The sequence below is a fragment of the Suricata suricatta genome, chromosome 1 (assembly GCF_006229205.1).
Source record: "Suricata suricatta isolate VVHF042 chromosome 1, meerkat_22Aug2017_6uvM2_HiC, whole genome shotgun sequence".
Classification (NCBI taxonomy): domain Eukaryota; kingdom Metazoa; phylum Chordata; class Mammalia; order Carnivora; family Herpestidae; genus Suricata; species Suricata suricatta.
In genome coordinates, this window is record NC_043700.1 from 42404187 (window position 1) to 42427669 (window position 23483).

Sequence of the window (23483 nt, forward strand, 5' to 3'; positions counted from 1 at the left end):
AGATGGTGAAATTTGCAACAGGGAACACAGAACACTCAGTCTGCGGTGAGAGGTAAGGATAGGCATTTAGGGCAGAGAAAACACCACCTGAAGACAAGATGGGAAGTAGCTTGGATGCAAGGGAGACGAGTAGCTATGTATGATTAGCGTAGGTCATATAAGGTGGGGAGAGCCGGCTCCAGGGTTGGGGGGGACATGCTAAGGTATCTGTGATTTATCCTGGTACAAAAGGAAGCTGATGATGACTGTAAAGAGGGGAGGAGACTTGTGGTTTGGACAGGTCTGTCTGTGGTAGTGGCATGAGCAATGGATGACAGAGGAAGACTGGATGCAAGAAGGCCAGCTGGGGGGGGCTCCTACAGTAGCACAGGTGACAGACGCAGGCCACACTAGGGCAGTGAGCGCAGGACAAAGAGCATGGAGGGCTCTGAGAAATAATTACAGATAAAATAACATGCTTGATGACTAATTATGGGGGGTATGCAGTGAGGGAGGAACGAATGGCAGGGAGAAGTCTAGAACTCCTGAGTTTTGGGAGGTGGACTGGGTGGTCAGGGATGCCATTAACTGAGACAACATCACAGGAAATGGGAAGAAAACAATGGGTTTGTTTTGGGTCATGAAATCTAGGAGGCACTGGACTCGGAGGCTGGGGCCTCTTCTTGGAGGGCAGTAGCAGCAAACCATGAGCACAGGAGACACCATCTAAGAGCCCGAGAGTCCATGGGCCAAGGGTGGAAGTCCAGGATCACTAAGGTTTAGAGGGTATGAAGGTGGGGAACCCTCATAAGGGCCTCAGAAAGGCCGGAGACAACAAGAGAACAGGGGTCCTGGCAGCTAAGGGATAGGAAGGCTGCAGGAGTACGGCCAGTGGCGTTACTACGCAGTAATATACAAGTCTGTCACCTGGGAGCCACTGCCCATCAGAGCAGTGCCCAGAGCGGTGGGCAGAGGTTGGCTCACCGTGGATCTGTGACTCCTGCCAGGACTACCTCTCTCACTCAGCCAAGGAACGGGATCCCCAAGAGGCTGCATTACATCCTTCTACCTCTGCCTTCTCGTTCTTGAGCTGGGCCTCCGAATGTCCAGGAGGGATACAGGCTGTGTCTGTCTATACCATCTCTCAAAAGCACGCAGGAGAAGAGGGTTTCATGAAGGTTACCTTTGCAGCTTTAGTGAAAGCAGCAGCGTTGTAGTCCCCCCCCATTCGTAACACATCCTCAGTGCAGTAGTAGAACTCCGAAAAACCATAGAATTCGCTGTTCTGGAAGTGAATGGGGGGCTGGTAGACCCCGTTGAGGGAGGTCTGCGTCTCGTTTGTTTTATTCATGAAAGGCTGGATGGTCTCTCGGCACAGGTCAAAGTCCCCTGTTCCCCGGAGGTAAATGGTCTGCCCATTTTGCTGGATTTCATCTTTAATGTCCAGGGGTAAGCAGGGGTCCAGGAATGGAGTGTCCGGGGCCAGACCCGTCTGCTTCCCCAGGAGCCTACAGGACCAAGAGAAACTTGATGTGAGACTGACAGAAAGCCATGTTTTCAAGAAGCAGCTGCAAGCCAGCATCTCTCAAGATGTGCTCCGTGGAACATGAGCCCTGCAGGGTGCCCTGGGGAAACGCAAAAGGGTTCCAGGATCACGGGGTCAGGGAAACAGGTTCTCGAGCTCTTCTTGGAGATTCACCATCCATCCACACACACAGATACAGCAGACACCTGCGCAGATGCTGTACCAGGGTCCAGCAAAACAGCTACCTCGTCACATCATCAGTGCTTTCTGTACCCTGGCACACGGCCTGGCACTCTGGGCCCGGATGCCTGTGGTGCCAGAGCTCCTCTCGGTCTCAAGTTCACTGCAGTGAGATGCCTACTAACTGTGTTGTTTTCAACCCTGTTCTGCCACTACAGCTTGTGGGTGTAATCATACAGAGATGACAAGTGACTATGGACAGAAGTAATTGGCCCCATGCAAGCCAGGTTAGATGCCTCAGAAAAACACAATAAAGGAAAGTTATTCGAAAACTGCTGTCAAATTCAGTATTAGCATGGTTTAAAAAGAATTGGGAAAATTTGGGAAAAATCTAGAACTTTAAAAATCAAATTCCTTCACAAATGTCTGTTAAACCCCTGGTAATCTTTTTTTTTTTAATAATCTTTTTATTTTTTTAATTTTTTTGTAACTTTATTTTTTTTAGAATATAACACTATTTTTTTAACATAGGCAATTATTTTCCATCATTTACAATACAGTAGTAACAATGACACTCCAAATGGATGAGCAAAGTAAAAAATCAGAACCCCCACTTCTATTTCATGTAATTAGACTTATACAGAAATTAGAAGGTTAAGTAACAACTAGTTAATCACCTAATTTCACAGCTATCTGAAGTGGCAATCATTATATAGCAGCTTATCTATGATGCATTCAAGATACATGATACAATTTATTACTTGCCCATAAGATAAAACACAGCCTGCTTAATACCTTTCCTTAAATTCCACCTCTATACTACAATATACTTGAGGTCCATGCAATCCCCTGGTAATCTTTAAGGAAGCCAAAATGACACTGAGAAGAGTAGGTGCAGTGGATGCCAGAGAGATGACGGGTATAGCCTAAGAAAAGACCTGAGTCCACAGCAGAAGACTAGCAAATGAACATGAGAATTAAAACAAGATGCTTGTGGTTTGATTCCATTTTTAATCCTCTGTTTTAACTGATTTTTTTTTGAAGTTTATTCATTTTTGAGAGACAGACAGACAGACAGACAGACACAGAGAGCAAGCAAGGAAGGGCAGAGAGACAGAGCGACACAGCATCTGAAGCTGCTCCAGGCTCTGAACTCTCAGCACAGAGCTCAATGGGGACCTCAAGCTTACGAACTGCGAGATCATGACCAGAGCCAAAGTCCAAGGCTTAACTGACTGAGCCACCCAGGGGCCCATGTTTTAACTGATTTTTAAAAATCAATCAACTGTTGGTCCCAATTGCTGTAGACAGGAGAGTTTCTATTGGACTCTGAGAAGTCCCATGGAAAAGAAATCTAACGTGTCCACTGAAATGCACTGCGCTTATGACTTCCCAGTGAAACACCCCTGCACTAAGATCTGTCGTCCCATTATGTGTACTCACCGCTAAGCAGTGAGGAACAGAAAACAGCTTACAACAACTGGATCTGCATCAGTGTTTGATACCATAACATCACATGGGCCGACAAGGTGTTTCCGTGCTAGGGGACTGCCTGCCGCTCCACCGACAGGTCTGTCATTCCTAAACTCAGGGCAACTCAAAATGGACTTGAATGTAAAAAATTAAGGTCTTTGCCATGAAATAAAACTGTCTCATTTTTAAAACTCAATTGCTACTAATGGCAAAGAAATAACGATGCATTTCAAGGCTCAATTCATATGTAAAAAGTGATACTAACATTTCTAATTTTATCAAAGTCCAAGACTAGTGAAATGTACTCCAACACTACTGTTTTTAGCTGCCCTACATCTAAAACAAAAAGTACCACCAAATTGTCCATTATACCAGTTTCTTGACATTAACATCAATTAGTAAAAGTTAACATTGCAGAAGGTGTTTCTCCAAAGTTCTAATTCATGGGGTGCCTGGGTAGCTTAGTCAGGTAGGCAGCCAACTCTTGATTTCGGCTCGGGTCATGATCTCACAGTTTGTGAGCCTAAGCCCTGCGTCGGGGCCTGTGTTCACCGCACAGAGCCTGCTTTAGATCCTCTAATGCCCTGTTTCTCACCTTCTCTGGCTCAGGCTCTCTCTCAAAAATAAATAGGCATTAAGAAAAAAGGTCAAAGTTCTAATTCAAACATCACTTATAAAATATTTCTATTTTAGGACTATTATAGAGAATAATTATACCAAAAGGTACTGTATAATAAATCATGTTTAAGAAGAAAGTATAGGACTGCCCATCTTTCTCTCTTTTTTAAGTTTATGTATTTATTTTCGAGACAAAGACAGTGTGAGTGGGGGAGGGGCCAGAGAGAGAGGGAGAGAGAGAATCCCAAGCAGGCTCTGCATTGTCAGCACAGAGCCCAGTGCGGGACTGGAACCCTCAAGGTGCGAGATCATGACCTGAGCAAAACCAAGAGTTGGGCACTTAACTGACTGAGCTACCGTGTACCCTGGGACTACCGGTCTCCCCTCCCCTTCACCTCTCTTTTTTTAAATTCTTAAACATTTTTTATTATTGAGAGACAGAGAGAGACAGAGCATGAGCATGGGCGGGGAAGAGATAGGGGGGGGACACAGAATCTGAAGCAGGCTCCAGGCTCTGAGCTGTCAGCACAGAGCCCGATGCAGGGCTCAGACTCACAAACTGTGAGATCATGATCTGAACCAAAGTCAGATGCTTAACTGACTGAGCCACCCAGCCGCGTTGGGACTACCCATCTCTTAACTAATTCAACTCAGTTAAGGTCTGGAACAGAAGAACAAATTTTTATTGCTCTTCCTGTTCACATATGTGAATATCTAGAAAGTGTGGTACTGAATGGCTCTGACTTGGTCATTCTTAAAGTTCAGGCCTCCCCAGGCTTATTAAGATTAAACTGATGAAGGAACTATCTACCACCATTTATCTGTAGGAATTAGGATTTTCTGCCTCAAAATTCCTCATCAAAACAAAGAAAACAAAACATCATAATTAATGGGATATTTTATACAACCCCAGATTTCAGATATTTTTATTCATCCAAACAACTCTGCTCTTATGAACTGATTTCAAATAAATAACTGCTACATACTTAAACTTATAAAATAAACTGATAAAGCACTGCTTTTGTTTTACATACTTTCTATACCCGAATTCTTCATAAACTCATTTTTCAAAGTTTCACTGCTAAAAATGTTTAAAACCACATACTTAGACTTCTGAATCACTTGTTTCTCTTGAATAACTTGCTGTGCTATGGTTTTATCCACTGACTAACTTCACTGGCTGATGAAGTTACATCACATCACTCCCTTCTGCCATCAGTGACAGTTTTATCATCGTCATGTACCGCTGGCCCCCAGCACATCCGCAGTAGCCCAGGTGCTGAGTTTCCCAAGGACTCTGCAATGTGTACACCCAGGGCTCAAAACTTCTACTATGTTAATGAGGAAGTTTCTAACGCAGGGGGTGGTAGACTTGGGACTGAAGGCATGACCCTGGTGCCCTTTCATTTCTCAGCTGGCAGGGGAGTTGTAAGGTGACGGTGCTGACACACTGCTGCTGCTTGAGGCCCCCCTGCCTTGCCTGGAGCGGTTTTCTACGAGGAGAGACCGAGATCTGAAAGTGAACGCTGAGAAGTGGAAGGTGCTTTACCTGTTCTTCTGAACTGTGCTGGCAAATATTCGGTCTTCATATCTCTGTCGAGCAGCGTTGCCACCAAACCCAAGAAACGTGGCCACGTAGACCCGGTACACGTGCTCGGTTTGGTGAACATCACATCCCAAGTTAAATTCAGCTAACAGGTTCTTAGCGACTTCTTCCTATAGATGCAAGGATAAAACACTTTAATATTTTAAGCAATACCAAAACAATTACCTCCTGTAAAAAAGAAGGATCTATAAAGATTCTCATGTAAAAGTAGCAAAAGTTTCTGCCTTTGCATTTCCCAAGGACCCTTCTAAGCACCCCTCTGAATTCAATATGACAATTCTGACTTGAGAAATTCCAGATGTCCTGCACATCTGTGATACTGTTACTTTCTGAAAAGGGAAGTGAGCAATATAGTTCCTATCCCCTGATCTAGAAAACCTACTTATGGAAGCCTATGCTTTAGAAATAATTCTAACCAGTGAAAAGTCTCTATACACAAATATGACCTCTGCGATTCTGTGAGAGAAGAAAACGGTGTCATCTAAATCTACGTCAAGGGGGTTTTGTTAATTGTGGTAATCAATACTTTAGGAGGGAACCATGCTGATGCCCTATACAAGGGATGTAAAATTGTATAAACAGTAATATTACAACAACCATATTTAAAAAACAATAAATAGGAAAAAATGAATGAAAAGAAATACAAAATGATAACAATGGTGTTTTGGAGTGATGCATCCATGACAAATTTTTAGCCCTGATTTTTCAGTATTTTTTCCAAACTTGCTATGTTGTTTGTTTGCTTGTTTATGCTTTATCTCAAGGAGGAAAGCATGACTTTTAACAGAGTGTAATAGTTTCTCAAGGCATGCCTGGATGAGAAGTAGGAAACGCAAATTATAGCACCTGAATTTATAAAGCAGTTTTCTTAAGAGCTTAGTAAATAAATAAGCCGGTAACATTTAGCAAGTGAACCCTAGGTGCCTGGCGGTACATCGGCTATTTCATCTGCACTCCAGCACTTCAGCTCTACAACAGCCCTGTGTGAGAGGTAACTGCATTCACAGTTACAGATGAGGAACCGAGTTCAAAGAACTTAAGGTCACACAACTAGTGTAGCCAGTGTGATGACGGAGCCTACACTCCGGCCTTTTTAAACCAGTACTCTGGGGGGAAAGTGCAGGAAACCAGGCTTTGGTGGTACTTTATAGCTGAGTGGAAACAGGACTGTAAAGACATGCAGCAACTCAGGGACACGTGTGAAAACTTTCTGGTGCTCAGTACACAAGGCTGCGCAGCCTACTGGGAAACTCCAGGCTGTGACTGAGATCCGCAAAGGGCATGGGGAAAATCAAGGGAAACCCACGGTTCAGGAATGTGCAAGCAGTGCAAACAAACCTCAGTCCTTTCCAGAAAAGTCAATAGCTGAGTCTTTAAAAAAAAAAAGGTACATTCCCCAACTATAACTTAAGAAATATGATGCTATTACATTATGTTTTACAATATCTGTCGAGAAAAGAAGTGATTGAAGAGAGAATACAAACAAAAATTCAAGCATGTGACTGACATTTATTCCAAACAAAAACTCTGAAGTTCAGAAAACAAACCAGCCGACTTCAATGAACAAACACAAACAGAGGCCTGGCTTCCTCCTGACTCCGTTCTCCTGGGCCGGGAAGGTGGGACCTCAGCAAGCAAAGTAAGGATGTGTTCAGACTCAGGAAACAAAACAAAAATGGATGGAGACATGTTAAAGGAAAACCAAAGGAAATGGAAGAAAATTTGACAGATAATAACCTGCTGTGAGGAGGCAAAGCTTACAGTTTTGGGAACTTCGTACGCTATCTGGGTCGACACGCCTCCCATGTCGAGAATACCAGCTGTCCGTTTACGGAGGATGGCTCCCCTGCTTTCGCTGCCGGGAATGTTAACCTCCACAACCGCCTCCTCATCTGCAAAGAGCAAGAAGCAGCCACTGGAGCAGAACAAGTCCAGGGAACTGGGACCTTGTGTGTGAGGAGTCTCTTGTTTTCAGGCTACTGTCGAGCCTGTCTGTGCAAACGCAGCCCCCTCCTCCCACCTGCAGTCAAGCTGATGGTGTGAAACGGCAGCCCACCACTCCGCTCCTACACCCTCAGCTGTGTCACAAAACTTCACTCCTCTCCGATCCTGTGGATTAGACAGCACAGCCATCATTTCCAGTCAGACACACTAGTTGGAAACATGATACTTACCATCTTCAATATGCTCGAATCGTCCAAGGACAAAATTAATGCCAATCCAAGCATACACACCTACAGACATTTCACAGGGTGAAAAGAAGAAAGTTTTAAGATATTTTTTACAGCTCTTATAAATGCAGTCTGTGCAAACAACCCATTTATTTTACTCCCTGACAACCTGTGAAAAAATCATCTGAAATAATGCATGCTTATGTTTTCCTAGTGTTTTTCTAAGACCTCTCAACTTTAAAATTTACAATTTCTTATCAATTACACAGCTAAAAACGTAATTCCCTCCATGCTAGTTTTCATTTGAAACTGTTTTGAAGTAATGGAGTTTTTAACTTTAACAAGTGAAACCTATCAATCACAAGGTTCTAAAAACAAAGTAACTTTGACTCTTCTACTTCCTCCCTCCCTCATTTCCACTCAGTTGCTGAGCCTGATTCTCTTTACAACATTTCCTATCTAGTCTTTACCCATCTTCATTTCCACCTGGATTTAACCCATTGCAGAGACCTAGTCTAATCTTCCTGCCCTCCTCCTCCACTCTAACCCACTCTGTTCTCTGCTACTGGTCTGATTCTCAGAACAAAAGCCAAACTCCACAACCTGACAATCTAAGACCTGTCCAACTTTCTGTTTTTACTGAATAGATATGACATGCAACACTGTGTAAGTCTGAGGAGTACAATGTGTTACTTTGATACATCTATACAGCTGTCCTATGACTGCCCTGGTAACGATACTTTCACGTTACATAGTTATCGTACAGTATTGCTGTCTATACTCCTTGTCCTGTGCCTTACAACTCCATGGCTTATTTATTACTTGTTCTAAGTGTGCACCCTTAAATACTAACCCATCTTATCCTTCCCCCTTCACTGGTAACCACCATTTTACTGTTTTTATAGGCTTTTCTTAAGCCTTTAAAAAAAAAAGGCTTGAGAGAGCGAGAGAGAGGGAGAGAGAAAATGAATGAGAATTGCAAGCAGGCTCCACATTGTCAACGTGGAGCCCAATGTAGGGCCTAACCCATGAACTGTGAGATTATAACCTGAGCTGGATGCTTAACTGACTGAGCCACCCAGGTGCCCTGGATTTGACTTTTTCAGATTCATTGTGGTTTTGATTTGCGTTTCCCTGATGATGAGTGATGCTGAGCATCCTTTCATGTGCCATTTGGCCATTTTAATGTCCTCCTTGGAAAATGTCTATTTAGTTTTTTAATAAAAATTTTCCTGAATTATTTTGTTATCAAGTTGTATGAGATCTTTATTTTGGATATTAAACTCTTATCCAGTATTTGAAAAATTCTTTCCCATTCTGTAGGTTGTTTTTTTTCATTTTGTTAATTGTTTCTTTTACTGTGCAGAAGCTTCTGAGTTTGATATAGTCTCTTTTGTTGGTTTGTGCTTTTGGTATGTCCAAGAAATCATTGCCATGGCCAATACTGATGAGCTTCTTGACTACATTTTCTTCTAAAAGTTTATGGTATCAAGTCTTAGGTTTCTTCTTGATTCTTTTTGAATTCATCTTTGTGAGTGGTGTGAGATAGCGGTCCAATTTTATTGTTTGGCATGTGTTTCTCCAGTTTTCCCAGCACCATTTGTTGAAGAGACCTTCCTTTTCACTACTGCGTATTGGCTGGCTGTATATTCTGGGATTTAATTCTGGGCTCTCTATTTATTCCATTGGTCAATGTGTCTCTTTCTGTGCCAGTACCAAACTGTTTTTATGAACAGTGCTTTGTACAACAGTTTGAAATTGGAAGCATGATACTTCCAGCTTTGTTCTTTTTTCTCAGGATTGCCCTGGCTATTTGGGGTCTTTTGAGATACCACACAAATTTCAGGATTGCTTCATCTATTTCTGTGAAAAATGCTTTTGGTATTTTAATGGGGATTGTATTAAATCTATAGATGGCTTCAGTAGTATGGCAATTATAACAAAATTAATTCTTGTGACCCATGAACATGGGTTTTCAATTAGCCTTCTTCCATTTCTTCCAGCCAAGACTTGTAGTTTCCAAGGTAAAGATCTCCCACCTCCTTGGCTAACTTTATTTCTATTTTATTGTTTTTGATGCTACTTTGAACAGGGTAGTTTTCTTTCTTTTTCAGATACTTCATCATTAGTGTAAAGAATGCAACTGATTTCTGTATGTTGGTTTTGTATCTTGCCATTTTATTGAAATTGTTGATTAATTCAATGATTGACAGCTTCTGGCTGACCCTTCAGGATTTTCTATATAAAAGATCATATCATTGGCAGATAGTGACAATTTTACTTTTTCCTTTCTGATATGGATACACTTTTTCTTTGTCTTGCCAAACTGCTGTAGCTAAGACCTCCAGTACTATATTGAATAGGAGTAATAAGAGTAGGCATCCTTGTCTTGTTCTCGATCTTAAAGGGAATGCTTTCAACTTCTCTCCAGAGTTTAAAGTTAGCTGTGAGTTTGTTATATATGGCTTTTGCTATGTTGAGATGTATTTCTTCTATACCCAATCTGTTAAGGATAAAAATCCTTATCATGAAAGGATGCTATATTTTGTCAAATATTTTTCTGTGATGCATTTTTGAGATGATTTTTATTTTTCATTTTATTGGTAAATAAAATGCATCTCAGTGATAAATTCTACTTGGTTATGGCGTATAATCCTTTTAACGTGTTTTTGAATTCAGTGTGCTAGTATTTTGTTGAGAATTTACATCTATATTCATCAGGGATACTGGTCTATAGTTTTCTTGTGGTAGCTTTATCTGGTTTTGGTATTGACATAATGCTGGCCTCACAGAATGAGTTTAGAAGTTTTCCTTCCTCCTTGATATTTTGGAAAAATTTGAGGGGAACTGGTATCAATTCTTTAAATGTTTAATAGAATTCTCCAGTGGAGCCATCTGGTCTTGAAGTTTTCTATGTTGGGAGTTCCTTGATTATGGATCCAACCTCTCTATTGATTATTGGTCTACTCAGATTTTCTGTTTCTTCCTATTCAGTCTTGGTACGTTGTAGGTTTTAGAAATGCATCCCTTTCTTCTAAGTTACATAATTTATTGGTATAGAATTGTTCACATTATACTTGAGCCTTGAACAAGGTGCGTGTCAGGGGCACTGACTCCCTCATGTTAACTTTTGATTCCCTAAAAACTTGACTACTAACAGCTTGCTGCTGATCAGAACATACTGATAAGTGTTGTTAAGATCATAAGAAAATTACATTTATAGTATTGCACTGTATTCACTGAAAAAATCCATGTATACGTGGACTTGTACACTTCAAACCCAAGTTGTTCAACAGTCAGCTGCAGTCTCATGGTCCTATGTATTTCGGTGGAGTCAGATATAATGGCTTCTCTTTCAGTTTTAACTTTTTTTTTTTTAAGTCTAGCTAAGGGTTTGTTAATGTTAACTTTTTGTAGAACCAGCTCTTAGTTTCATTGATCCTTTCTAGTGATTTTCTGTTCTCTATTTATTTCCACTCTGATCTTTATTATTTCCTTTCTTCTGCTACCTTTGGGCTTCATTTGTTCTTTTTCTAGTTCCTTGAGATATGTTATATTATTTGTTTGAAATCTAATTTTTTGATAATTTTATTGCTACAAACTTTTTCCTCAAAACTGCTTTTGCTACCTACAATATTTGCAATGTTCTATTTCCATTTGTTTTGAGATATTTTTTAATTTCCTTTTGAATTCTTCTTTGGTCCACTGGTTTAATGTCCATGTATTTGTAGATTTTCTCACCTTCCTCTTGTTGATTTCTAGTTTCATACCATTGTGGTCAAAAAGACAGTTGGCATGACTTCAGTCTTCTTAAACTTGCTAAGATTTCCTCTGTGTCCTGCCATATGATTTATCTCAGAGAATGTTCCATGTGCACTTGAAAAGATGTGGAATGTTCTGTACATGTCTATTAAGTCCATTTGTGCTAACATGTGGTTCAATTCCAATGTTTCCTTGTTGATTTTGTCTGGATGATTCATCCGTTGCAGACAGACAGCAGGATTCTGCAGTCCCCGGTGAGGAGTGTATATGCTAATGTTATATCTTCTTAATGTACTGGCCCACTTATCATTATAAAATGACCTTATTTGTCTCTTGTTACCCTTTGGCCTTCAAGTCTGTTTTGTCTGATATATATATGGCTATGCCTGCCTTCTTATGGTTTCCATTTGCTTGGAGTATTCTCTTCTATCCTTTCACGTTGAGCCTAAGTGTCTTCAGAACTAAAGTGGGGCTCCTGTAGGTGGCATAAAGCTGGGTCTTATTTTTTTTAAATCCAGCCATTCTGTGACTTTTGATTGGTGAGTTCAATCTGTTTACATTTAGGGTGACTGTTGATATGTAAGGTTTTACTACTGCCATTTTATGTTTTGCCTCCTGGTCATTTTTTACTTAAAATATTTTTTTTAAATGTTTAATTTTGTGAGAGAGAGAGAGAGAGAGGAGAGAGACAGAACACAAGTGGGGGAGGGGCAGAGAGAGGAGATACAGAATCTGAAGCAGGCTCCAGACTCTGAGCTGTCAGCACAGAGCCTAATGCAGGGCTCAAGCTCACAACCCTGAGTTTGATCATGACCGGAGCCGAAATAGGATGCTTAACTGACTGAGCCATTCAGGTACTCCAGTTATCATTATTATTATTTTAAGTTTATTTATTTTGAGAAAGAGAAAAAGAGAACAAGCAGGGGAGGGGCAGAGGGAGAAAGAGAGAATCTCAAGCAGGCCCTGCACTGTTAGCGTGGAGTTCAATGCAGGGCTCAAACTCACAAACTGTGAGATCAGGACCTGCGCCAAAATCCAGAGCTGGACCCTTAAATGACTGAGCCACTCAGGCACCCACCCTTTGCCTTCTGGTTATTTCCTCTCCCCCGTCCCCTTATTTCCCCCTTCTGTTTATGTCTATCTTTTAAGTTTTTGGTTTCCCATGGTTTCCATGATTTGCTCAGTCTCTCCCTTTTTTATATTTTGTGTCTCTCTGCTTTGATGTTTGCTTTGTGGTTACCCTGAGGTGTACATAAAGCATCTCACAGATAGAACAGCCTTTTCTACTGACAGCAATTTCTTTGTTCACCTATAAAGTTTCTACCCTTTACTCTTTCCCTTGTATAGTTTTGATGTCACAAATTATTTTTTTATGCTGTGATGTTGTGACCAAGCTGTAGAAGCTATAGTCATTTTTAGTGCTCTTTTCCCTTTAAACTTTACTTGTTTTATATACTATTAAGTTAGTTTTCTACTTCTATTTATCACCTTAATTAGACTTTTGTGCACATTCATCTTTCCATTTTAGCTTGAAAAGCTCCTTTAAACATGTCTTAGAAGGTAGCCTGGAGGCGGTGAACCCCTTTAGCTTCTGTTTCTCTGGGAAAGCCTTTATTTTGCCAGAAACTGTATTCTTGGCTGGCAATTTGTATTTTTCAATACTTTAAAATGTCATTCCATGCTCTCCTGGCCCACAGAGTTTCTGCCGAGAACTCTGCTGACAACCTGACGAGACTTCCTTTGTCGGCTACTGTCTCCCCCCCGCCCCCCGCCCCCGCCCCGCTTCCTTCAAAATAATTTATCACTGTCTTTTGATAGTTTTAATGTAAAGTGTCTCAGAGAGGGTCTTTTTGCACTGAATAAAGAAGCTGGTCTATTAGCTTCTTAGACTTGTGTATCCAGTTCTTTCTCTGGGCTTGGGAAGTTCTCTATTACACCTCTTTAAATATGCTCTCTGCTCCCTTCTCCCTCTCTTCTCCTTCTGGGACAGCCTTTAATTTTATGTTGGTTCTCCTAATGGGAGTCTGATAGTTATAACAGGGTTTCTTTACTTTTTACAAAACCTTAGTTCTTGCTCTTCTACAGGAAACAGTTTTATATCCCTGTCCTCCTCCATCCGCTCTGTTTCCAATGGTTTTTAGTGCATTTTTCATCTCATGTATTGAATTCTTCGGCTCCACATTCTGTTGGGTTCTTTAGAACTTTAATCTTGGGTAAATCTCTGTTGATTAATTTTATTCCTGAGATCTCTGTACTGCTTGAGTTTTCTTGTAGCTCAAATGAATTTCTTTATAACAGCTGTTTTGAATTCTGTACCAGTTAGACTTGACTATTCAGTATCTTTGGGTTCAGTTACTAGAAAATGGCCATGTTATTTTTGTGACACCGTATTAACATGATTTTTCAATGTTTGACAAAAAATGGCTCTTTCTGATGCATTTCAAGTAGTGAACACCTTTCTTATGTATGTAAGGCTTTTTTACTTGGAGTCTAACAGTTCAACAGGTTGGTAATTTAAAAAAGGATGACTGCAGAGTTGGTAGAGGTGTGTACTTAGTACTTGGGGCTTTGAATGTGCCCAGAGCCTACTAGGGGATCCCCAAAAGGTTGGGGGGCATGTTTCAGAGATCCATGGGTGATCTTCTTGCCAGAATCCTGGGGCAGACAGCAGGAAGCACTTTCCTTCAGTTCTCCGTGCCTTCCTCCTTTCCCTTTCCCTCCTCTCAGTCACTGCAATCTCTGCTCAGAGGGCAACAGGTCCTGCCATGTGCTGTCAGGTTACCCCTCCCCTTCAACGTCTACCTCCTCTGCTAGAAAATTCATGTTGGTCCACTGCTGGCCCTGCTGCCACTTGCCTGGCTCCACGGACCTCCTCTGAGGTGCAAGCCATCCATTTTCTGATGGAATGCTCTCTTGGGTGTCCTTAGCTGCATTTTCTGGGTTATGGATGTTTGATTAGTTGTAAATCAAAAGCGAGAGAAAAAAGGAACAACTCACACCGCCATGATGCTGGCACCACTGAGATACCTCCAACTTTTCAATTGACTATCACTTTGCAAAGGGCCGTAATCCATTCAAACGAGAACACTTTTGTTTCCCCATCCAACAGGTAGCTTTTCTAACCTGTGTTGACTTGAATAATTTCCTCAGCCTGGAAAGTGCTTCCTATCCCGCTCTCAGAGCCCCACTTCTACCATGTCCGGCACGTTTCAAGAATCCGCTGGGCACAGTTCAAATGTCACTTGCTCCCTGAGACCCTTGGCTACAAAAAAACAAAATGTCCCCTCTTTCAAGCTCCCATGATACGTCTTCCTTGCTCTCTTCGTGGCGCCTAAAACTCTACCTCATATAGTGGCCAACGGTGTGCCTCACTTGTCTGTAAACAGCTTGGTGGCAGTCTCTGAATTTCACCCAGTGAGTGTTTTCTACAGTGCCTTTCACAGAGGAGGTATTTGCTGAAATAATAGATGCTTTTGAAATAAATGCTTTTGGTTTTCATTTCTAGCAGTCTGTTCCCCAAATAATTTCATTGACTTGTCATTTCATTCTCAAGTTGGAGCATTTCTTTGAAAACAGAACTAGTATTTTCTCAGGATATCAAAGTCAAGAATAATTTCCCTTTGTAGCAAGCAAATCAATAGAAGGCTCCAATAACTCAGGAATTATCATAACTCCATAAAGCTGTATAATGTAAGCAAGGAACACAAACCTTTCCTATCAAAATGAGTCAAAAATATGTTTCCTAAATGTAGTGAAGACAAACTAAGTTTTTTTTCTAATGGCTTAATGTTTGGATTATTATCCAAACTGGTCCTATAAGAAACTAATTTGGCCATTTAAAAATACTATTTCCGAGCTATGATTTCCCAAATTTTAAGATACTAGAAGTATTTTAATAAAGTGTGCACAGGGGAAAAATGGGGAAGATTTAAATGAATAACTTCCCAAATTTCAAGCTGAAGACCAAAATACCAACCTTCTTGTTTCCCTGAAATTACTTCTGCATGAGAGTCAGAAAACAGAAAGTCAAAGTGAACGGGGATGTCAGTCAGAAGGTCTTCCAAGATGGCTTTCTGCTGGCTGTAAGACAAGCCCCAAATTGACATATCAAAATATACCCCAAGTTTTTGTTTTAAAAAAAGAAACCAAACAAAACACGACAAAAACTCTGGCTCTGGTACATCCTATATGAAAACAGCACATTTTAAAACCAGAGCAATTCATTGAAAACACTGTTTATTTTAGGAAGGAACTTCATGAGTTGTGTGAATTCTGTGATTCCTAGACATAAAATACAACTGCAACCCTTACACTTATAACATAGAAAATCTAGTTTTTTAATGACAACTTTATAGTTTGTAGTAATAAACAAATAAATAAAAGATTTTTGCTGAGTTCCAGCTAAGGGAATAGTTCTGGTACTATTCCAAATGTGAAGAAGGAATTTTTAATGCCTTCCTTTTGGTGATGATAATGGAAGGGGAGGAGGAGAAGGAAAAGGGACAGGAGGAGGGAAGGGAAAAAATAAGCCACTCCCCGCCTCCCTGCCCTCACGTGGAGGATCACCTTTCAGGAAGGATTCTCATTCCAGCTGTGCAGAGAATATAGAGAGGCGTCTCTTTGTGTTTTGCCCGTGGTACATGTTCTGCAGCAAAGTTCAAGAGTGGAGAAATGTAATCACTGACTTTCTCTGGAGAGGTAGCAAATTCTGAAATGCCTATAGAAAAAGGACACTTCCGTTAACAAGGAGACGGTTAACTAGTAAGTTATGTTTCTTCAATGTGGCTAATTTGAGAGAAACTCAAGCTACACACAGCCTCTCCTGGTTTCTCCCTATCCTTCTAGCAACAAACTCTCTTCCTTCAATGATGGTGGTACTAGATGTTCAGTCCTATGCTCTGTTCTCAGTCTCCGAAAAACTGAGGACCCAACTGAGCAACTACTATGTCTCAGACACTGGGATCAACTGCACACGAGCTCACGTCTGCCCTGGAGAACACGTTCCTGCTTTGCTCAGGCAAGTACGCTCACTCCCATGGCTGCCACACCATCTATACGTCTTGGATCTCCAAGTCTCACCAGCAGCCACCAGATCTCATTCCCGCCCTCCAGATCAGTATGTGTTGACTGTCTGCTGGACAGCCTCAAACTCAACATATACACATAAGACAGATCTGAACTCAACTTCCACTCTGTAGTTACTTACCCCAGTGACCACCATCACTGGCCATCCAGTGGCCCAAGCCAGGATCCCAGATAAAATCTCTCCCCCTCCCCTAATATGCATTCTGGGTCTCACTGATCTCCCTGGTTCCTCTCACATTATTTCATTTCTCCTTATCCCTCCTGGAAGCCTGACACAACATCCTGCCCTCCAGTCTTGGTGATCCCTCAACCATTCCCTATGCAAAGGGTGTCTTCCTGGCTTCAAATTTTAGAAGTCCCCCAAGTTCTCATTTCACAGATTAGGAAACTGCGGATCCAGAAAGATGTAGTGATTTGCTGGAGCACTCAGCAGAAAACAGGCCAAAAGCCAGACTTTTTTTTTTTTTTTTTTTTTTTACTCTACATGCTGTTCCAACAGATACCAAGCCTCAAACTTTCCAGAATCTATTAAGTAAGGAAATGTCTAGAGCTTTGCTGAAATGCTATATATGAGAGTACCTGCTTCAGGACAGAAAACTGCTATAAAAAGGCATTTGAATTTCTACCTCAAACATTTTCTGTAGCATCAGAGAGAACCATGTTAAACCTGATTTTTGAGGAGATTCTGATGTACAGCCTGGGATGATGTCCCAAAGGACACTCCAAGGCATGAAAGATTTTATCTTATTCTGTGTGAGCAGTTTAATCACCGATAGAACTTGGTCTGTGATGCTGGATGAAATGCAATGTACTTTATACAGCTTTATATTTCAATCTTCTGGTGAATTTTTTTTTGGATCAATATTACTTTAACTGAAAATGTTTCTAGATTGGGAATGCATAAAAATTTAAGGGACAGGGTAACAGAAAACCAAAACTGAAAAGTCATTCACTAAGACTTATAGAAAAAAATATCAGAGTACATGATATTACAATAATGCTTATACAAGAGACTCAGACTCAGTTCCTCTCTTTATCCTGAAATATAAGGTAGAGATTTTGAATTTTCTGAGCAATATGCTGGTGCCCAACTGCCCAAACATCAAAGAACAACCAACTCAAAGATTACTCAAAGAACGAAGTGGGGCCTAAATTATTCAGTGAAGAACGGGAAGGACTCAGAGGGCCAGCAGTCTATGGGACTGGGAGCTATGTGAGAGAACAGGTATCTTATCTTACCTAAGCCTCCTTTTCATGGACATATCTGGAACAGGAGATATTAAGCTATGATAATTATTTTTTTATCAACATTCTCTAATATTTTACAAGATAAATTCCTTGGATTGTTTGGACTTTAGATCTTACTATGTAACACACTAGTAAAATGAAATAAAAGTGCTAAATCTCCGTTAAGATCTGTGGTCCACTCTTTTATTTTATTTTTTTAAATGTTTTATTATTTATTTTTGAGAAAAAGACACACACAGAATCCGAAGCAGGCTCCAGGCTCTGAGCTGTTAGCACAAAGCCGAGTGCGGGACCCAAACTCACAGACCAAGAGATCATGACCTCAACCAAAGTTGGCACCCAACTGACTGAGCCACCCAGGTGCCCGTGGTCCACTGTTTTAAATCAGTGATTATCAACTATTAAGATGTAAAATGCCTATTTCAAGGCACTCCTAGACACCTTCCATTTGTAAAATTTCTGACAGAACAGCACTGGCCATGGAAATGGTATACATAGAGAAAAAAGATGAGAACCGCTGATTTAAATTGTTTACTGGAGAAAGCAAATCCTAATTTTTACATAACAGCCTGATCTAGAAACTGTGGTAACATTAAAAATTGGACATAATAACACTAGCTCATTAGTTCTACAGTCACTCTTCCTAAATAATCCAGTTAGAAATATACTGGGGTGCTTTTTAAAATTGGGGGGAAAGAGATATATACCAGTGTCTGAGGGTACAGGTATCCATGAGTTATCTGAAATTACCCAGTCATTAGGGATAGAGACCAATGGCTACCAAACAGGAAAAACGTCCCTCCATAATTAATGTCAACTAGCAAACATCTCAGAGACACACGAGTAAGGCACTGTGGTAAACACCGCAGGAGACAAAGAGAAAGACACGGTTTGGGCTATTTTATTAAGGAGTTAGTCACCTCATGCAGGATGGACAGAAAGGGGAAAGAGAGTGAAACAGTCAGGTCCTGTGGTGAGTTCTGAATGAGGGTGAGGACTCGGGGAAAGGAAGGGAAGGACATGAAAAATCTCACAGAGAATAAGGACAGAACCAGGTTATAGTCAGATATGTATCTGTTACATACCAGGCTTTATTTTCATAACCACTGGCTTTCGGTTCTGATCCCTCATTTGGCGGATGTCCAGAAGATCATGAGGATTGCCATTATGCCTCGGCCAGCAATAGACAAATATCCGAGACCCGCTGCTACCACAGTCCACCACGACACCGTAGTTCACGTTGGGGTTATTGGTGTCTGTAGCTTCAATGTCAGTAACTCGTGCCAAGTACCTTGTTTAGAAAAATGAACATACGTTTTTATTGAGACAGAGACGATCATCCTAAACCTTAACCAAACAAATGCAATAAATAAACGTCAAGGCAGCAGAATCTAAGCTGATCCACAATCGCATTTTTACAACAGCCAAATGATCAGACTCAGAAACAAGTGATAGTGATGAAGATAATCTAAATCAGAGAACAGTCCTTATGCTTTGTCAGAAGTTCAAACAAGTGCTGAGAAGCAAAACTACTCCCAAACCATGGACATTAACTGAAAAATCAGCTTAAAAGTATCACGGGAAAAGCTTAGTTTAAATCTTCTTATGATGTGGATTTGGTAGTTAATGATTAAACCGTTTCAAACAGTTTAGTTTTAGTACTGAACTGTATTCAGTACGGATTCTGTTTCCTACAGCCACATGCTCCTTAAATTCCACCCTAATCCCGAAAGTCGTGAAGCTGTCAAACGGAGGTGTGACGTCCCATCTGGAGAAGAAATGTTTTTTCCTCTTACCTTTGAAGCTTCTTGTCTCTGGATAGCCGTCCGTACTTATTTCGAATTATGACAACAGAGAAGTATAAAAGTGAAACAGCGGCAGTCAGAACACTAATAACAATAATCTGGCGTAAGTTGGTGTTCAGAATTCGAGGACACCCCACCGGAGAGATGCTAAAATGCCAGGAGGCAGGAAAAAGACAGGAGATGCCGATCCTAAAATTCGAAAAAACAGATTTTAAAGCAATCTGCTCCAAGGTGGCCTCTCCTCAGTTAGGTTGTCTCCAAAGAAGAAGACGTCTGGCTTGAGCCACCTCTAGTTCCTTGCTGGGACGCAGCTATATGCCGACATCGTCCACAATGCTACTTGGCTATTTAACTCACTATTATAAACCTACATGAATGAGAATTATGCCCTGATGGCGTTTTCCCCCCTTGACAATAATCTATATTGTTTCTATCCTGCTTTGTTCCAAAAAAAGAATAAGACACAATTCATAAGAATTTGTTCCATACGATAAATCTATAAATCTATAACAAACTCAGGTTTAAGGATAAGGAAACTAAAAAAACAACCTAGTACTGAGAAATATGTGTAATGAGATAGGCCTGCAACGGTGGCTGAGGGTCGTGGTGGCCAAAACCTTGCTCATTACATTAGAAATATACAAATAGCTCAGGAGGAGTAAGCTTTTCTTAACACGGAACCCCACGGCAATTTTCTCCCTGATGATTGAGAAAATGGGACAAAAAACATCTTTAACGACATGCTCTTAACAAAGTAAATAAATAGGCTTTGTAAGCCCTGTGTTTTTAGAAGTATTTCTGAGACATTTTTGCAAAACAAGACAAAAACCCCCCACTTCTTTTTTCAGTTTAGGTCAGGAATGAGAGATTATTATTGGACTTAAAAAACTTGCCGCCTTTAGAATGTTACTGTTTTGTGGTTTATTTCTATCTCTTCCCTTTAAAGAGTGCTTTCTAGACTGAAAAATCTCACAGAGGGGTGCCTGAGTGGCTCAGTCGGTTAAGTATCCAACTTCAGCTCAAGTCATGATCTCGCGATTCATGAGTTCGAGCCCTGAGTCGGGCTCTGTGCTGACAGCTCAGAGCCTGGAGCCTGCTTTGCATTCTGTCTCCCTCTCTCTCTGTCCCTCCTCTCCTCACACTTTCTCTCTCTCAAAAGTGAGTGAATATTAAACTTTTTTTTTTTTTTTTACGTCTCACAGAAGGAGGGGTATCCTGCGGACCCAGTGGTTTTCCACTTACAGTTTCTAGTCTTCCTGTGGGTTCTCGGCCATTTCATGGAGTTTGTCATCCCCTGTCCACACCTTCGGCTTACAGTTACCCTGTGCTTAACACGCTCCTCACAGATTCCACCACGCATGCCCTTTACAGTAAGCTACATTAACCCCCAGAAAATCCACCTGGCAAGACCACTTTCTTCCTGTAACAAGCACCCCAATGAGGCCTAGAAAAACAAAGGTGTTAAACAGAAGTGTAGCGTAACTTTGAACGCTTTTTTCATTTGGAATTTAGATTTTTTTCTCCCCTCTCAAGATCTGTTTCTGTGGCACACCAAAATTTTATAGTGTCAGCGATCAGACACCACCACTTACCTCCCCATGCTGATGGATCAGAGGTCAGGCACTCTTCTAGGAGCAGTCCTCACACACCATTACAGAAATGATGGGGTCCTCCCGGAGTCAGAGCATTCCTGCTCCAGAAAGTGAGGAAAATCAAAAGATGGCACAATCCAAGAAGACATCTATGTTCTTTCTAGCGAGTACGTGTTTAAATCCCACCATACGTAATCTGGCACGTGATCCTTGCGCTGAAGCTGTTAGAAGAGCTTATTGGGAGCAACACGCTTACTTCTTCTTTTTTTTTTTTTAAATTTAACTTAATTTTTTCATAACATTTTATTGTCAAATTGATTTCCATACAACACCTAGTGCTCTTCCCCACAAGTGCCCTCCTCCACCACCACATGCTTACTTCTAAGTCCATTTCATGCTGTCAGAGATATAAGCCAAAATCAAAAGAGATGGTAATATGACCCCTCTCTCCCCTCCCCCAGCGGCCCTCAGTTTGTTCTATTTAAGAATCTCTTAGCGGGGAGGAGCCAAGATGGCGGAGAGAAAGGGAGCTCTGTAAACTCCGTCCACCCCATTTATTGAACTGAGAAGGATATTACTCTCATCTACGAGAGCGGAAGGAGAAAATACGGACTCCAGAAAGAACAGAACCTCAAGGATACCTGAGTGAGTGAGGGCGAACGGGGGAGATCTGAAAACAGGCCAGGCCGGGACGGGCAGGGGAGACAAGATCCCCAGCCCAACGTGGGGGAAGCGCACAAGAGACAAAGGGAAGAGACGGGGGCGCACGTCCCGGGAGAAGCGGCCAGAGTGCGGCTGCGCCAGGGGTGCGGACTTCCCGGCGAGAAGCGGTTGGGCTGCAGCTGCGCCAGGGTCCAGCAATTCGAACTTGGTTTTGGGAACTGGACCACTGACCGCATTTCCACGGCGCGCCTCGCCCCCTGCACGGACTGCGTGAATCCCGGGTGCCCACAGGAAAAAATAGGGCCCACACCTATGCGACCCCCGACAAGGAGACGGTGGCGGGTGGAGGCCTGGGCATGCGCTTAGACTGCAAGAGCTCCCATCTCATTTCCAGCAGGGCACAGTGCCTTGAGCAACAGCAATTGGAAACCAAGAGAGACTCAGTTTTTCTTTTTTTTCCTTTCCCCCATTGCAATCGCAATCCTGGCTGGGGGTGGGGACTCCCCAATAGAGTCTGTGAAGGTGCGCACTTCACCTCCTCCTGCTCATTTCGCCTCAGGCAGGGGCGGAGCCTCTGAGAACAGCCTCCAAGACCTACCACATCAAACCACGCCCATCCACCAGGGGAGCTGCTGCTGTTATTTTTTTTAATATAAAAAAATTTTTTTTCTTCACTTGTTTCATACTTACTTCTTTGTCATTATTACCTCTTTTTCCTTTTTCTTTACTCAATTATTTTAAATTTTACTCCTTATTTTCCTTTCTCCTTTCTCCCTTACTTTTTCACCTTCTTGCAACCCAGATATATTCTCCTGTATCTCATCCTTACCTCTCCCCTAAACTGATCATACACTTTTAAACAGTCTACTGTCCTTTGTTGTCTCTGACCCCCTTTTATATACATATTTTTTTCTTTTCTTCTTTCTTTTTTCTTTTAATTTTCTCTTCTTCTCTTCTTTTCGTCTCTTTCCCTCATATTTTCTTTCTTTTCTTTCCCCCCTGTAATGTGTTAATTTGTTTGATTTGTCTGTGTGTATGTGTGCTTCTGTTCCCTCTGAGTTTGTCAGTCTGTCTTCCTTCATAGGACTACACCAAGAAACAAGTCAAAGTGTGCAAGAAGGCGAGTCCCAAATATTGCAGAGTAGGGAAATAAAATACTCACAGGCACAACAAGAGAAACTGAAAGACATCATTAAGAGAATATTTCCTGAAAAGGCAGGCCCTGGACAATCAATAAGCCTCCATTAACAGAGAAATATTAATAGGTGCGCAGAGCACAATGAGCTTTCTAAAGGTGACAAGAGACAGAAAACTAGCAAAAATGACAAAATGAAGAAACTCTCCCCTGAAGAACTTCCAGGGGGATGTCACAGCCACAAAACTGCTCAAGGCAGATCTAGACAACAGATCAGATCAAGAATTTAAAAAGCTTGTCATAAGATTAATTGCCGGGGTTGAGAAAAGCATCAAAGAATCAACTGATGAGTTAAAAAAGGCTATAGGTGAGGTGAATAACAAACTGGAGGCAGCCACCTCAAGGATTGATGAGGCAGAGAGAAGAATAGGTGAATTAGAAGATATAGTTATAGCAAAAGAGAAAGCTGAAAAAAAGAGAGAGAAATTAATCCAGGACCAGGAAAGGAGAATTCGAGATCTGAGTGATACAATCAAACGGAACAACATCTGGCTCATAGGAATTCCTGAAGAGGAAGACAGAGAGAAAGGGCCTGAAGGGATACTTGACCAAATTATAATTGAGAATTTCCCAAATCTGGG

At 41.5% G+C, this 23483-nt stretch overlaps 1 protein-coding gene across 4 annotated transcripts in view; it reads right to left on the bottom strand.

Moving 5' to 3' along the window:
- ENTPD4 (ectonucleoside triphosphate diphosphohydrolase 4) overlaps positions 1-23483 on the bottom strand; it is a 48374-nt gene that overhangs the window by 14151 nt on the left and 10740 nt on the right. For 3 of the 4 annotated variants that reach the window (XM_029937784.1, XM_029937793.1, XM_029937776.1), the window contains exons 2-10: positions 21045-21142; positions 19444-19641; positions 18733-18938; positions 15881-16031; positions 15291-15394; positions 7556-7615; positions 7119-7273; positions 5325-5491; positions 1163-1487 (exon numbers count right to left, since the gene is read on the bottom strand). In XM_029937784.1, coding sequence (XP_029793644.1) covers positions 1163-1487; positions 5325-5491; positions 7119-7273; positions 7556-7615; positions 15291-15394; positions 15881-16031; positions 18733-18938; positions 19444-19641; positions 21045-21052 — 1374 coding nt within the window. In that variant the 5' untranslated portion in view covers positions 21053-21142. The remainder of the gene's footprint in view (positions 1-1162; positions 1488-5324; positions 5492-7118; positions 7274-7555; positions 7616-15290; positions 15395-15880; positions 16032-18732; positions 18939-19443; positions 19642-21044; positions 21143-23483) is intronic. The other variant, XM_029937777.1, reaches the window with a different exon arrangement.